This window comes from Mus musculus, chromosome X, assembly GCF_000001635.26.
Source record: "Mus musculus strain C57BL/6J chromosome X, GRCm38.p6 C57BL/6J".
In the NCBI taxonomy this organism is placed as follows: domain Eukaryota; kingdom Metazoa; phylum Chordata; class Mammalia; order Rodentia; family Muridae; genus Mus; species Mus musculus.
The window spans coordinates 159,347,344-159,362,259 of NC_000086.7; the positions used below are offsets into that span (position 1 = coordinate 159,347,344).

Consider the following 14,916-nt stretch of genomic DNA (forward strand, 5'->3'; position numbering starts at 1 on the left):
TCTTAGGCGTGCTTATATTCAGCTGTTATGCTTTCCAAGAAAAAGTCAATGAGATCTTCAGACCTGTAAAACATAGCGCTCTGTAGCCTTGGAAACTGGGCCCACTTCAAGTTCGAAGCAGAGAAGGAGAATGCTGGTTTGTGTCTAGGTGCACAGGTAAAATCAAGTAGTCACCAGTGAGTGCCCTCAGTGTTTCCTCCTGCATACGTATTTTAGTAAGAGGAAAAAACACTGATATTCAAATAATGTGGAAGAAAGGGGGAAAGGAGAAAATAAGGAGGATATAAGAGGAAAGAATATCGGGGGAGTTTTGCTTAATTTTTTAACATTTTTTAATTGACAGAAATACATTTGTAGTATATACCAAAGATTTTTAAGCACTTGCACCCCTTTCTTGGATGTGTGTGCACATGCATATGGAGCATGGAGGACAACGTCGGTATCATCTTCAGGAACACTGTCGCTCTTGGACCAGGGTCTCTCATTGGCCTGAACCTCAGCCCCACAGCTAACCCCACAGCTGATGGCCCCAGGAAGCCCCTTGTCTGCCTTCACAGCCCTGGGATTGCAGACACACAGTACCATGCCTGGCATGTTGATATGGTTTCTGGGGCTTGATCTCAGGTCCTTGACCTTTCAAGGCAAGCGCTTTACCAACTAAGCCAATCTCCAGGTCCTCTTGGTTCTGTTATTGTGAATACAAACAAAATCTTCTTAAGGAGCTCATTTCAGTGCAGTGGCCTCATCTTGGTTGTTCATTTGTTTCTTTGGTTGGTCCTTAAAACCTAACAAATGGAAAGAGACCTACAGCTCCCTGGGTGTGGGCTAGTCAAGATTTGTCCTGAACTGTAATTGAAATTGGTAGAAGACACAATATCTATTGAACAACTGATAGCTTTGTAGGTCTTTTGTGTTATTTTCCCCATGCTTTATCACTTAGTTAGTAAAATATAATTAATGTTCTGGATGTTAGGAACTAAAACTAAGGTGATTAAAATATAGACTCCAAATTTGGTGAATGAAAAGAGAATCAGGGATCGGGGAGATGTCCTAGAGCTTGAGAGCACTGACTGCTCTTCCAGAGGTCCTGAGTTTAATTCTCAGCAACCACATGGTGCCTCACAACCCTCTATAAGGAGATCTGGTGCCCACTTCTGGTGTGTCTTCAGATCAGTGTACTCATATACATATAATAAATAAATCTTTAAAAAAGAAAGGGAATCAAGTCTGAACTCTCTTTTTAAAAAAATTGTTTTGCATGTGTGACATCTTGACTTGTATATCAAATAAGTAATATTTTACTTGGGTTTGACTTTGAGTGTTTACCTGTACTCATATAAACAACATGCCAGTTCATATATTTATTTTTTTTCTACCTTGGTATACATGTAGCATTCACTCGCTTTAGAATTGCTTTAGTCTACTGCTTTCATGGCTTGTTTTAAGTGTCTAATTTAGGTCTTAGAGAACATGTGATTTCCTCTCGAAACCCTCCCATACTTTAAAATGGGGCATCTGAACCTGTCATAGTCCTTTCCACTGTATTGCAAGCAGCTACCACGAAACAGTCAAGATCTTATGGGTCTTACTCATACAGTTTCTGTACTCTATATAATACACTGGCACATGGTAGGGACTGAATAGCTATTATGAAATGAATGAATTACCTGCAATGAGTTACACAACTGGGCAACAGGGAATAGGTAACTAATATTGTTTTTTCTTCCTCCATACTCCCAGATCAGAGTTAGAAAGCTCTGCTTATATTAAGCATTTTATAATGTTGGAATAATTTAAAGGACTGTACTTAGTAGCTTTTTAGGTGTATTGTATGGCAGTATAAGAATAAAGAAATTTCACTGGGGAAATATATTACTAACATAGATTTCTAATTTTTATTTCATCTAGGTGGTTCACAGAGACTTGAAACCTAGCAACATTCTTTATGTGGATGAGTCTGGTAATCCAGAATCTATTCGAATTTGTGATTTTGGCTTTGCAAAACAACTGAGAGCAGAAAATGGTCTTCTCATGACTCCTTGTTATACTGCAAATTTTGTTGCACCAGAGGTAATTGTGAGAGAGTGTGCTTACAGTATTCGGGTATATTTAAGAACTCGTTAGTTATCTTTACCATAGAATAGTTTATTATTGTTTAATTGATGTACCACTGAACTGATCATTGAAATAAAATGTTACCCTTTGTTTATCTGTTTACGGCTTCAAAGACATCAGATTGCCTGGGGGGGGGGGATCTAAATTCCTTAAGATATTACGAAAGCTCTTCAGTTTCTCTAGAATCCTCTGCCTGAAGTTCTCTAGTCACTTCGTACTTCCTTGCCTATCATTAGCACTGTTCTGTCCTCCTGTTTTGTTCTAAGACTGGGCTTCAATTCTGTACCCAGCCTGGCCTTGAATTGGCAGTAATCCACTTTAGCCTCCCAAGTGCTGGGATTACAATTGGGAGCCACCACACCCAGCTATACCCTTTCTATGTCTAAAGACATCTTACTAGAATACAAGCTAGCTAACTCTCTCTACATATCAAAAATAAATTGGAACTCAAAGTATACCTCCATTAGGGAATACTTTCCTAACTATAGTATACCCTGAATTTGTATACCCTGAATCCTAACTATAGTATCCTAACTATAGTATACCCTGAATTTCCTAACTATAGTATACCCTCAGCTCCACAAAAATGAATAGATATTCATCTCAGTATCAGAGTCTTTAAAGAAACTGATCTTTTTTTCAAAGTTTATTATAGCTCATGACTGATAATAGTCAATGATTATGAGCAAATGTTTGAGTTAATCATATTGTACATGACTGTAGTCTTAGCACTATATCATTTGTATGAGGTTACATGTGTACTTAAAAGTATTGCTGGGCTGGTGAGACTGCTCTTCCACAGGTCCTGAGTTCAAATCCCAGCAACCCCATGGTAGCTCACAACCACCCGTAATAAGATCTGACGCCCTCTTCTGGTGTGACTGAAGTCAGCTACAGTGTACTTATTCATAATAATAAATAAATCTTTGGGCCTGAGCGAGCAGGAACTGAGCAAGCAGGGTTGACTGGAGCAAGCAGATGTCCTAAATTCAATTCTTAACAATCACATGAAGGCTCACAACCATCTGTACAGCTACAGTGTACTCATACACATTAAATTAAATAAATAAATAAATCTTTTTTTTTTTTTTAAGTATTGTTAATTGCTAGGCGTGAGAGGCGTGCCTGTATTCCTAATACTAGGGAAACTGAATAATAGGATCAAGAGTTCACAGCCTGCCCCTACTGTATAAGAAGCTTGAGGCAAGCCTGGACTATAGTGTGAGACCCTCTCACAAAAAGTATTAGTCATAGTAATTTCTATAGCCCCATGCAAAATATATATTCATTAAGATAAGGAACTTACCTGGTGTGGTGGCACAGGCACCTTTAATCACATCACTAAAGCAGAGGCAGGTAGATAGATCTCTATGAGTTAGTTCTAAGCCAGCCTGGTCTACATACTGAGTTCTAAGCCGGCCAGAACTACACAGTGAGACTATGTCTTGAGAAAAAAATAGACGAAAAAAATTACCATTGATTTGTTTTTTAACCTCTATCTACATCAGTGCACAATTAAATATTCAAATTTAACACAATGTTAAATTTGTGTGTGTGTGTGTGTGTGTGTGTGTAAATTAACAGAAGCAGAATGTTCTAATATTGAACTACTATATGGTCTTATTAATCATGTTTTATGGAAGTTTTTAATATGTGTATTGATTTGGAAAATGTAATTCTATTTACTGTCCAAATACATGCCCAAAAAAGTGTGGTAAAGCTGGAGAGATGATTTCGATTAAGAGCACTTGCTCTTGCAAAGGACCAGCAGCTAACTGGAATTTGTAATTCCATGGGATCAGATACCCTCTCCTGGCCTTTGTGGTGTATATATACAGACAAGCTGGCATACATACACAATATATAAATAAAAAGATGGTAATATTCATCTTTTACTTTTTCCAGGTTTTAAAACGGCAAGGTTATGATGCTGCCTGTGATATATGGAGTCTTGGCGTCCTCCTTTATACAATGCTTACTGGGTAAGTGTGTACCATAAATATTTATTCATCAAGAAATGTGTATGATGTAGGCTTTTAAATACCTATATTGGAATATATTTTCATGTTTTTCATTTATACCATATTAGTATATATTATACCATATATAGTACATATATATAGTATATATTATATGTATATAATGTATACATATGATGTATGCTATATATACTGTGTATATAGACTTATAATCTATATAATATATAATATATGCTATGTTTATTACATATATTATATATTATATATTATATATTACATATATGTGTATGTTATGTGTAGTATATGGTATAACCTATGTATATATATGATATATATATATATAGTGCATAGCCTTATAATAATTATAGCTATATCCTTTTTTTAAAATTATTTTCCCTCTCTTTTTTTGAGAGAAGGTCTCATTGTATTGTCCTGGCTGGCCTGGTTCTCCTTACATATATCAGGGCTAGCCTCAGACTCCTAGAGGTCTGTTTGCTTCTGCCTCCCAGTGCTAGGGGATTGACTGTAAAGGCACACCACCACACCTGGCTATAGCTGTGTTTTAATGTCTCATGGTCTTAAATTAAGTTTTTAAACTTTTATTCTGATTATGTAACAAGCATATGCTGCTTTAATATCTAAGACTGTGTCATAATTTAAAACACATGTAATATTATATATTAAGTCTAATTAAAATAACCTGTTGTTTGATCTATGAAACTTCATTTTACTGTCTTTTATTCATTTTGATAGACTAATAAAGTGTATTACATTAACTGAATTACTCAGAATACTTTTTAAAACTACAAGTAAATGTAAATATTGCCAACCATAAGAGAAATATTATTCACTAATATTTTAACTTTATTAAAATCTAGTTACACTCCATTTGCAAATGGCCCTGATGATACTCCAGAGGAAATACTGGCACGAATAGGTAGTGGAAAATTCTCACTCAGTGGTGGTTACTGGAATTCTGTTTCAGACACAGCAAAGGTACGTGTGACTTCTCACTTTGCTTTATTATTAAGGGAAAGAATTGGACCCAGGACATCATATATGCTAAGCATACATTCTCAACCTTTCTTGTTTCTTTTTTTCTTTTTTTTTTTTTGTGGTGATCTAACAATCTCCCTTTTCTTTTAATTCTCTCATACATTACATCCTAGCCAGAGTTTTCCCTCCCTCCACTCCCCCTATCCTGTCCTCCATCTCCCCTCCTTCATTTCTCTTCAGAAAAGGACAGGCCTCCCAGGGATATAAACCAAGCATGGCATAACAAGTTAGAATAAAACTAGACCCAAACCATTATATCAAGGTTAGATGAGGCAAGCTGGTAGGAGGAAAAGAGTCCCAGGAGCAGGTGAAAGGAGTCCCACAAGAACACAAAGATACACAAACATAACATGCATCCAGAGGAAGACCCATGCAGTCTCTGTGCTTGCCAGAGAGAGCCCCTGTGAGCCTTGCTTAATCGATTCTCTGAACCATGTTCTCCTGGTATTCTTGTTTGTTTGTTTGTTTAAATCCAGCCATTGACAGTCTCTGTGCTTGCCAGAGAGAGCCCCTGTGAGCCTTGCTTAATCGATTCTGTGAACCATGTTCTCCTGGTATTCTTGTTTGTTTGTTTGTCTGTTTGTTTGTTTGTTTGTTTGTTTAAATCCAGCCATTGACAGTCTCTGTGGTTGCCAGAGAGAGCCCCTGTGAGCCTTGCTTAATCGATTCTGTGAACCATGTTCTCCTGGTATTCTTGTTTGTTTGTTTGTCTGTTTGTTTGTTTGTTTAAATCCAGCCATTGACAGTCTCTGTGGTTGCCAGAGAGAGCCACTATGAGCCCTGCTTAGTTGATTCTGTGGGCCATGTTCTCCTAGTATTCTTGTTTGTTTGTTTGTTTGTTTGTTTGTTTGTTTGTTTAAATCTAGCCATTACCCCCCTCCTCATACTCCATCCCACAATTCTTCACCTCATTTTTCCTCTGCCATCCCCAAAATAATGCTCCACCACCACCAGGCCTCCCCCCTCCCTGGGGCCTCAAGTCTCTTGAGAACTTGGCGCACTGAGGCCAGACCAGGCAGTCCTCTGCTATATATGTGTTGGGGACCCTTGACCAGCTTGTATATGCTGCCTGGTTGGTGGCTCCGTGTCTGGGAGCTCCCAAGAGTCCTGGTGAGTTGAGACTGCTGGTCTTTTATCCTTTCCCTAATTCAACCACAACAGTCCCCAACTTCAGTTCAATGGTTGGGTGCAAGTATCTGCATCTGTTTCAGTTAGCTGGTGGTTGGGCCTCTTAGAGGACAACCATGCCAGGCTCCCATCTGTGAGCACATCATAGCCTCAGTAATAGTGCCAGCCCTTGGTGTCTCCCCATGACATGAGTCCAAGTTGGGCCTGTCACTGGACAACCTTTCCCTCAGTCTCTTCTCCATTTTTGTCTCTGAAGTTTTTTTAGACAGGAACACTTCTGGGTGAGAAATTTTGATTGTGGGTTGGTAAGACCATCCCTCCACTTGATGCCCTGTCTATCTACTGTAGGTGGACTCTTCGAGTTCCCTCTCCCCCCTGTTGGGCACTTCATCTAAGTTCACTCCCATTGAGTTCTGGGAGTCACCTCCCAGATATCTGGTACTTTCTAGAGGGTCTCCTTACCTCCCACCTTCTGAGGCTGTGTATTTCCATTCATTCTGCTAGCCCTCTCGATTACTCTACTGTCGCCCCCCACCTCGACCCCTTGCCTGATCCTGTTCCCCTCCCCTTCCCCTCTCCCACCCAAGACCCTACCTCCCTCTGCCACCTGTGATCATTTTCTTCTCCCTTCTAAGAGGGAAGGAACCATCCTAATTTGGCCTTTATGCTTGTTAAACTTATTAAATTCTGTGGGCTATATCCTAGGTATTCTGTACTTTTTGGCTAATATCCACTTATCAGTGAGTACATACCATGCATGTCCTTTGGAGTCTGGGTTACCTCACTCAGGATAATATTATCTAGTTCCATCCATTTGCCTGCAAAATTCATGAAGTTGTCATTTTTAATAGCTGAATAGTATTCAGAAGACACAGCATATCCAAACTTATGGGACACAATGAAAGCATTTCTAAGAGGAAAATTCATAGTACTAAGTGCCCTGATAAAGAAACTGAAGAGATCCTACACTATCAACTTAACAGCACACCTGAGAGCTCTAGAACAACAACAAAAAAAAATCAAACACACCCAAGAGGAGTAGATGGCAAGAAATAATCAAACTCAGGGCAGAAATCAATCAATTAGAAACAAAGATAACTATACAAAGAATCAACAAAACTAAAATCTGGTTCTTTAAAGAATCAACAAGATAGATAAACTCTTAGCCAGAGTAACTGGCTCAGAGACAGTATCCAAATTAACAAAATCAGAAATGAAAAGGGAGACATAACAACAGAAACTGAGGAAATTCAAAAAAATCATTAGACCTTACTACAAAAGCCTATACTGAACATAACTGGAAAATCTAGATGAAATGAACAACTTTTAGACAGATAGCATGTACCTAAGTTAAATCTCCTGGTGTTCTTGACCCCTCTGGTATCTCCAAATTGTTCTGTACTTGGAATTCCTCCTCCACTTGTGTGGGGTTTCCCAAGCTCTGCCTAATGGTTGGCTGCAGGTCTCTTATCTGGTCCCATCAGTCACTAGATGAAAGCTCTCTAATGACAGACAATTGGGCTAAGCATCTAGCTGTTTTTCTGGCTGGTGTGTCCTGCACCTGAGGGGTCAGTCTGATTTCTTATATGGATAACACTGACAATAGGCTGGGGCCTCCTACAGCGATCATTAAGCAAGAAGATGTGGGGGCTGGAGCAATTGATCAGTGGCTGAGAATTCTGCTGTTCTTGTTGAGGACCTGGGTTTGGTTCCCGACACCACACGGTGGTTCAAAACTGTCTATAACTGTTTACAAGGGACCCAATGACTTCTGAGCTCTGGAAGTCACAGGCACACATGTGGTGTACACACGTGTATGTAGGCCAAATACTCATAGACATAAAATAAGTAAATCTAAAACATAAGTTTTTTGTTGTTGTTTTTTAAAAAAAAGTTCCATGGACATGCCCACAGACCAGTCTAATGGAAACAAATCCTTAGTTAGGATTCCCTCTTTCCAGATGACTCTAGTTTGTGTCAGGTTTACAAATACTAGCCAGCAAGCACTATACTGACTCAACTCTCTCCCTAACCCCTCTTACAAGCTGTTGAGAAAAATTATTTGTCATAATACATGAGGAGAAGAAACACAGAAGGTTTTGTTTATAAAGTAGAATGTTAAAGTGATATTACAAAATCTCTTGAACTCCAAAAGGGACCATTGTGTTTCTCTCCTAAAGGACTTTGCTTTGGCCTTATTAACTGTATACCTTCTAAAGCTGTATTACTACGAAGTATGATGAATAATAATAGTGGTGATTTGTATAACTTGTCTGTCTACTGAATGCCTCAGCGGGCACTTTACCTCCGAAGAAGCTTGTAAAATCCATCGTAGTGTCTTCATTTCACATAACAAAAGCAAAGGCTAGCGTTTTAGTATAAACTTGTCCATAGTTATTCACCAGGTACATACTTGAAACTCTCATTGCAGAGTATATGTGCCCTAAAAGAATTATAGTACGTCCTCATTTTGTTTTGTTTAGAAGAACGGGAATAAATCTCTATCACAATTAGCAACAGCCTGGTTTCTAGCCTGGCTTTTGGAAATCATGAAGAAACCCTTGGCTGTAGAGCTGCCATTCTTAGACTAACACTCACATGTTTTCCAGTGCTTCTACTTTCACTTAACTCATACAACAATTCTTTTCTTAAAAAAAAAATGCCCCTCAACAGAGGAATGGATACAGAAAATGTGGTACATCTACACAATGGAGTACTACTCAGCTATTAAAAAGAATGAATTTATGAAATTCCTAGCCAAATGGATGGACCTGGAGGGCATCATCCTGAGTGAGGTAACACATTCACAAAGGAACTCACACAATATGTACTCACTGATAAGTGGATATTAGCCCCAAACCTAGGATACCCAAGATATAAGATACAATTTGCTAAACACATGAAACTCAAGAAGAATGAAGACTGAAGTGTGGACACTATGCCCCTCCTTAGAATTGGGAACAAAACACCCATGGAAGGAGTTACAGAGACAAAGTTTGGAGCTGAGATGAAAGGATGGACCATGTAGAGACTGCCATATCCAGGGATCCACCCCATAATCAGCATCCAAACGCTGACACCATTGCATACACTAGCAAGATTTTATTGAAAGGACCCAGATGTAGCTGTCTCTTGTGAGACTATGCCGAGGCCTAGCAAACACAGAAGTGGATGCTCACAGTCAGCTAATGGATGGATCACAGGGCTCCCAATGGAGGAGCTAGAGAAAGTACCCAAGGAGCTAAAGGGATCTGCAACCCTATAGGTGGAACAACATTATGAACTAACCAGTACCCCGGAGCTCTTGACTCTAGCTGCATATGTATCAAAAGATGGCCTAGTCGGCCATCACTGGAAAGAGAGGCCCATTGGACTTGCAAACTTTATATGCCCCAGTACAGGGGAACGCCAGGGCCAAAAAGGGGGAGTGGGTGGGTAGGGGAGTGGGGGTGGGTGGGTATGGGGGACTTTTGGGATAGCATTGGAAATGTAAATGAGCTAAATTCCTAATAAAAATGGGAAAAAAAACACCATTGCATACACTAGCAAGATAGCAAGATCTTATCGAAAGGACCCAGATGTAGCTGTCTCTTGTGAGACTATGCCTGGGCCTAGCAAACACAGAAGTGGATGCTCACAGTCAGCTATTGGATGGATCACAGGGCTCCCAATGGAGGAGCTAGAGAAAGTACCCAAGGAGCTAAAGGGATCTGCAACCCTATAGGTGGAACAACATTATGAACTAACCAGTACCCCGGAGCTCTTGACTCTAGCTGCATATGTATCAAAAGATGGCCTAGTCGGCCGTCACTGGAAAGAGAGGCCCATTGGACACACAAACTTTATATGCCCCAGTACAGGGGAACGCCAGGGCCAAAAAGTGGGAGTGGGGGGGTAGGGGAGTGGGGGGAGGGTATGGGGGACTTTTGGGATAGCATTGGAAATGTAATTGAGGAAAATATGTAATAAAAATATTTTTTAAAAAAGACTTTTCACATCACAATGAGGGAAATACAGAAGAAACTGAAGAAGCATTGGTAAGACTGTTCGCTGACTTCCCTTAGAAATGGACGTTTGAGTTTTGGTCGTAAATAAAGCACATCCAGGAAGTTCAGAGGTTCCTTTGATGTAGAGCAGGAAGCTCCGTTAGCCAGTGGACTTGATGTTTAGACACCTAGCTTTTAGCTGTGCTTAAAATCAACAGTGGAGCATGTGATTCACAAACATGATTCTCTGGGTGCGACTTCCCCCCAAAATAAAAAGAAATAATGTTAGCCTTTATGTCTTTCTAATATTAAGATTTCTCAAGGCTGAGACTTTATTTTTCTGGATGCCTATTTTCTTCCTAATTCCCCTTATTGAGTGCTTAGAACATGCTTAATAAATAAAAGGTTTGAAAAGAAAATTTGTGCCAATTATAGAATTCTTTTTTTTTTTAAAGATTTATTTATTTATTATATGTAAGTACACTGTAGCTGTCCTCAGATACTCCAGAAGAGGGCATCAGATTTCATTACGGATGGTTGTGAGCCACCATGTGGTTGCTGGGATTTGAACTCGGGACCTTCGGAAGAGCAGTCGGCACTCTTAACCACTGAGCCATCTTGCCAGCCCCAATTATAGAATTCTTAATCTCAGAGAATGCACAGACTGACAGACAACCCAAAATGCACAGTTCTAGATGGCCTATATTGTAACTTAACACAGCTTTTGTGCTAAAGAAGATTACAAATAACCTAGATAAGAAAGGGACAGGGATTCCCAATGCATGCCAGGAGGTGGTGATGAGAACAATAAAGTGTCACAGACTGGTCATGTGCTGCTGGGATTTCTACAGCATACACAGCAAAGATAGCTGATGAGCCTGAATTGGAAATAACTTTGTAACTCATACCGAGGATTGTTGACTTCTGTTGGGTACTGTGGGAAAATTTAAAAGAAAAAAAAACAAAAACAAAAAACATCAAGCTAGCCAAGCAGGGTGGTGCAAATGCCTTTAATCCCAGCACTAAAGAGGCAGGCAGATCTCTGAGATCGAGGCCAGCCTTGTCTACAGAGAGAATTTTAGACCAGTCAGGACTATACAGACACACCATCTCTAAAGAAACAAAGAAAAAAAAAAAGAAAAGAAAAGAAAATTAATATGCTGTGTGAAATAATCAGGTTTTCCATTTTGCACTCCATGGAACAGACATTTTCTTTTTTTTTTATTACGTATTTTCCTCAATTACATTTCCAATGCTATCCCAAAAGTCCCCCATTCCCTCCCCCCCTCCCCTACCTACCCACTCCCCCTTTTTGGCCCTGGGGTTCCCCTGTACTGGGGCATATAAAGTTTGCAAGTCCAATGGGCCTCTCTTTCCAGTGATGGCCGACTAGGCCATCTTTTGATACATATGCAGCTAGAGTCAAGAGCTCCGGGGTACTGGTTAGTTCATAATGTTGTGGAACAGACATTTTCATCCACAGAGTCTACCACAAACGGTCAAGATCACATGTGAGGTATATGAAGAAATGTTACCTATGAACATAGACAGTATCAGAACTTGCACATCACTTGCTTCTTCTAGTCAGTTATAGTTACCTCGATGCTTTTGCTTTCATTTGCACTCCAGAATGCTTTTTTTAGTGAGAGATGAGGATGGAGACACAAATATAGAGCACAAAAATTATCTGTAACTCATAGTGTGTTTTATAAATTCTATGCAGTTACAATAGTTTTGGTACCTATGTACAGTTAAGACTCCTGATTGTAAACTCATGTAATATTATCATTACCTACAAAATGGAAAGGAGGATCATGTCAATACAGGTGTGTCTCTAAGAACAAGTTGCCCGTGGGAACATTGTCAGTAGTTTCAGTTACAGAATGGCTATGAGAAGTGAACAGGACCACAGCTTCCCTTTGCTCAATATTTTCTCTAAAGGGATTCTGATACCTGTTTGACTTGCATTGTTTTGTTCAGTGCTCACTGACATAAAAGATTGCAGTTATTTTTTTCTAAGGTTTATACATTTCAGATTATGAATGGTGAAGACCAAAATAATTATAACTGCAGTGGAATCTGAATTAAATGAAAGGAAAATTAAGGAAGCAACAGAGTTTATAGTTTATTGAACATAAATGAGTAAGAAGCGGTTCTCACGCATGCAGTCCACAATGCTGCCTCAGGGAAACATAAGAGTATCTTTCACAAAGCATTTGGATGTATAAGACGCTTTGAGATTGGCAGGAGTTGCAGATTTGGACATAATGAACTTTAAATACTGTCTTAGGTAGGGTTTTACTGCTGTGAAGAGACACCATGATCAAAGCAACTCTTAGAAGGATGACATTTAATTGGGGCTGGCTTATAGGTTCAGAGGTTCCGTCCATTATCATCAAGGCAGGAACATGGCAGCATCCAGGCATGGTGCAAGAGGAGCTGAGAGTTCTACATCTTCATCTCAAGGCTGCTAACAGAATTCTGGCTTCCAAACAGCTGAGATGAGGATCTTAAAGCCTATGCCCACAGTTACACACCTACTCCAACAAGGCCACATCTCCAAATAGTGCCACTCCCTGGGCCAAGTGTATACAAACCATCACAAATACTTATATAAGTAAGAGGTATTTGTTATTAAGCAACTGGCCATATGGCTGTAGGTCTTAGAAGTCTGTGATAGAGTGTGGTTGCATCATCTATAGTAGCTGAGGTAATGATTATGAATGAGATTATCAGAGCATGGTGAGAAAGGAACCAAGGAAGGAAATCAGCAAAAATAGAAAGCTGGGACTGGGGTGGGCTGGGGATATATAGTTTAGTGGTTCCTCTTGCCTAATAGGTGTAAGGCCTTCCCGAGAACCACAAAGAAGGAAGGGATGGTAGTCAAGGTGGGTAGCCATTGAAGGGTTATCAGTAAAAGAAAGAAAAGTTTGAAATGATTTGGCCCAGTCAAACACAGAGATGTTATTAAAAGTATAATTGTGTTTTATTTTGCCCCATTTTTTTACCTATTTTTATTTATACTTATTTATTTTGATACAGAGTGTCACAAAGTGTTGCCTAGGCTGTAGGCAAACTACTGGGCTTAATGAATCCTCCTTCAACTTCTCAAGTGGCTAGGACTACAGGCATGTGCCACCATACCTGGTTCATTCATTATTTCCAATTCTGTTCAGTAAGGTATTTCTGTTCTTAGAATAATAATAATAATAATAATAGCCAAAAGAGACTACAAGTGTCTAAAACTGAAGAGTAGCCAGAGCAGCAACTCCCTAATCCCCAATAGCTAGTCAGCCATCAGGTACTGTCAAGGCATTTTTTCTACCCAGGAGGGGTGGTGCATCCCTAAAAGCTTAGCACTTGAAAAGCTGAAGCCAGAAGATTAGGTGTTGAAGCTCATCAGTGGCTACTTACTGATTTTGAAGTCTGCCCTATGTGAGATCTTGTCTTCAAAACAAACAAGCAATATAAATCTCCAGGCTTTTGCCTCTTCCAACTATTTTTCTTCCATGCATAATGAGTATCTAAATTTCAGACTTGACTGCCTTACCATCCTGTGTTAGTGGGTTGGTTTTTTTTTTGCTCTAGAATAACTACATATTTGTTAATATGGCTTGCAAAGACCATCCTCTTCTCACTCCTCTAGTTAAGTGACTGCTATGCTCTTCTTGACAACAGATTTCTACTATAGCCACATTGCACTCTAGTCAGCTACTCAGCTGCGACATTGTATTAGTTACTTCCTAATGCTGTGATAAAAACCCTATGACCAAGGCAACTTAGAAGGTGTTTAATTGAATTTTGGAGGCTTAGAGTCCATGATAGAGGAAAGTCATGGTGGCAGGGGCAGCAGCTCACACGGCAAGCAGGGGAGGCAGAGGGTGCTAACTTGAAACCTCAAAGCCTGTCCCCCAAAGTAAGACACTTCCTCCAAGAGCACACCTCCTAATCCTTCCCATTCTACCAGCTGGGGACCAAGTATTGGAACATAAGAGCTTATGGCGGCCATTCTCATTCAGAGCACCACAAACATGTTCTCTTGTACCTTAGGGCGTTCTTCTAGATGCACTCCCTTCTGTCTACCTGAGATGTTCTGCTTCCTCAATACCTTCTCAAATGGAGCTCCAGCCTATTCTTCAGCTCTCCCCTTCCTCTTAAGAATCACTTTTAGCAGCATTCAGGAGGCTGAGGCTAAGCTAAGAGTATCAGGCCGCTTGAAAGTACAAGACAAAACTATCTCAAAAAAAGTAACTATCAAAAGTAACATTTTTTTAAGCTATCTCCTAGTTTATGTTCTTCTAGATGCTATTGTCACCTGGTTTGTCCCTTGCTTTCTAACTGATTCTTTGTCTCTCCCTCACTGAACTAATTCTCCTGTCTTAGTCACGGGTTCTATTCCTGCACAAACATCATGACCAAGAAGCAAGTTGGGGAGGAAAGGGTTTATTCAGCTTACACTTCCACACTGCTGTTCATCACCAAAGAAAGTCAGGACTGGAACTCAAGCAGGTCAGGAAGCAGGAGCTGATGCAGAGGCCATAGAAGGATGTTACTTACTGGCTTGCTTCCCCTGGCTTGCTCAGCACAGAGATGGCACCTCCCACAAGGGTCCTCCTGCCTTGATCACTAATTGAGAAAATGCCTTATAGCTG

The 14,916-nt window shown here is 39.9% G+C and overlaps 1 protein-coding gene across 11 annotated transcripts in view; it reads left to right on the forward strand.

Annotated features, from left to right (window-relative positions):
- Rps6ka3 (ribosomal protein S6 kinase polypeptide 3) overlaps positions 1-14,916 on the forward strand; it is a 112,580-nt gene that overhangs the window by 91,679 nt on the left and 5,985 nt on the right. For all 11 annotated transcript variants that reach the window (XM_017318355.2, XM_030251196.1, XM_030251198.1 and 8 more), the window contains 3 exons: positions 1,909-2,070; positions 4,021-4,097; positions 4,973-5,090. In XM_017318355.2, the coding sequence (XP_017173844.1) occupies positions 1,909-2,070; positions 4,021-4,097; positions 4,973-5,090 (357 nt within the window). The remainder of the gene's footprint in view (positions 1-1,908; positions 2,071-4,020; positions 4,098-4,972; positions 5,091-14,916) is intronic.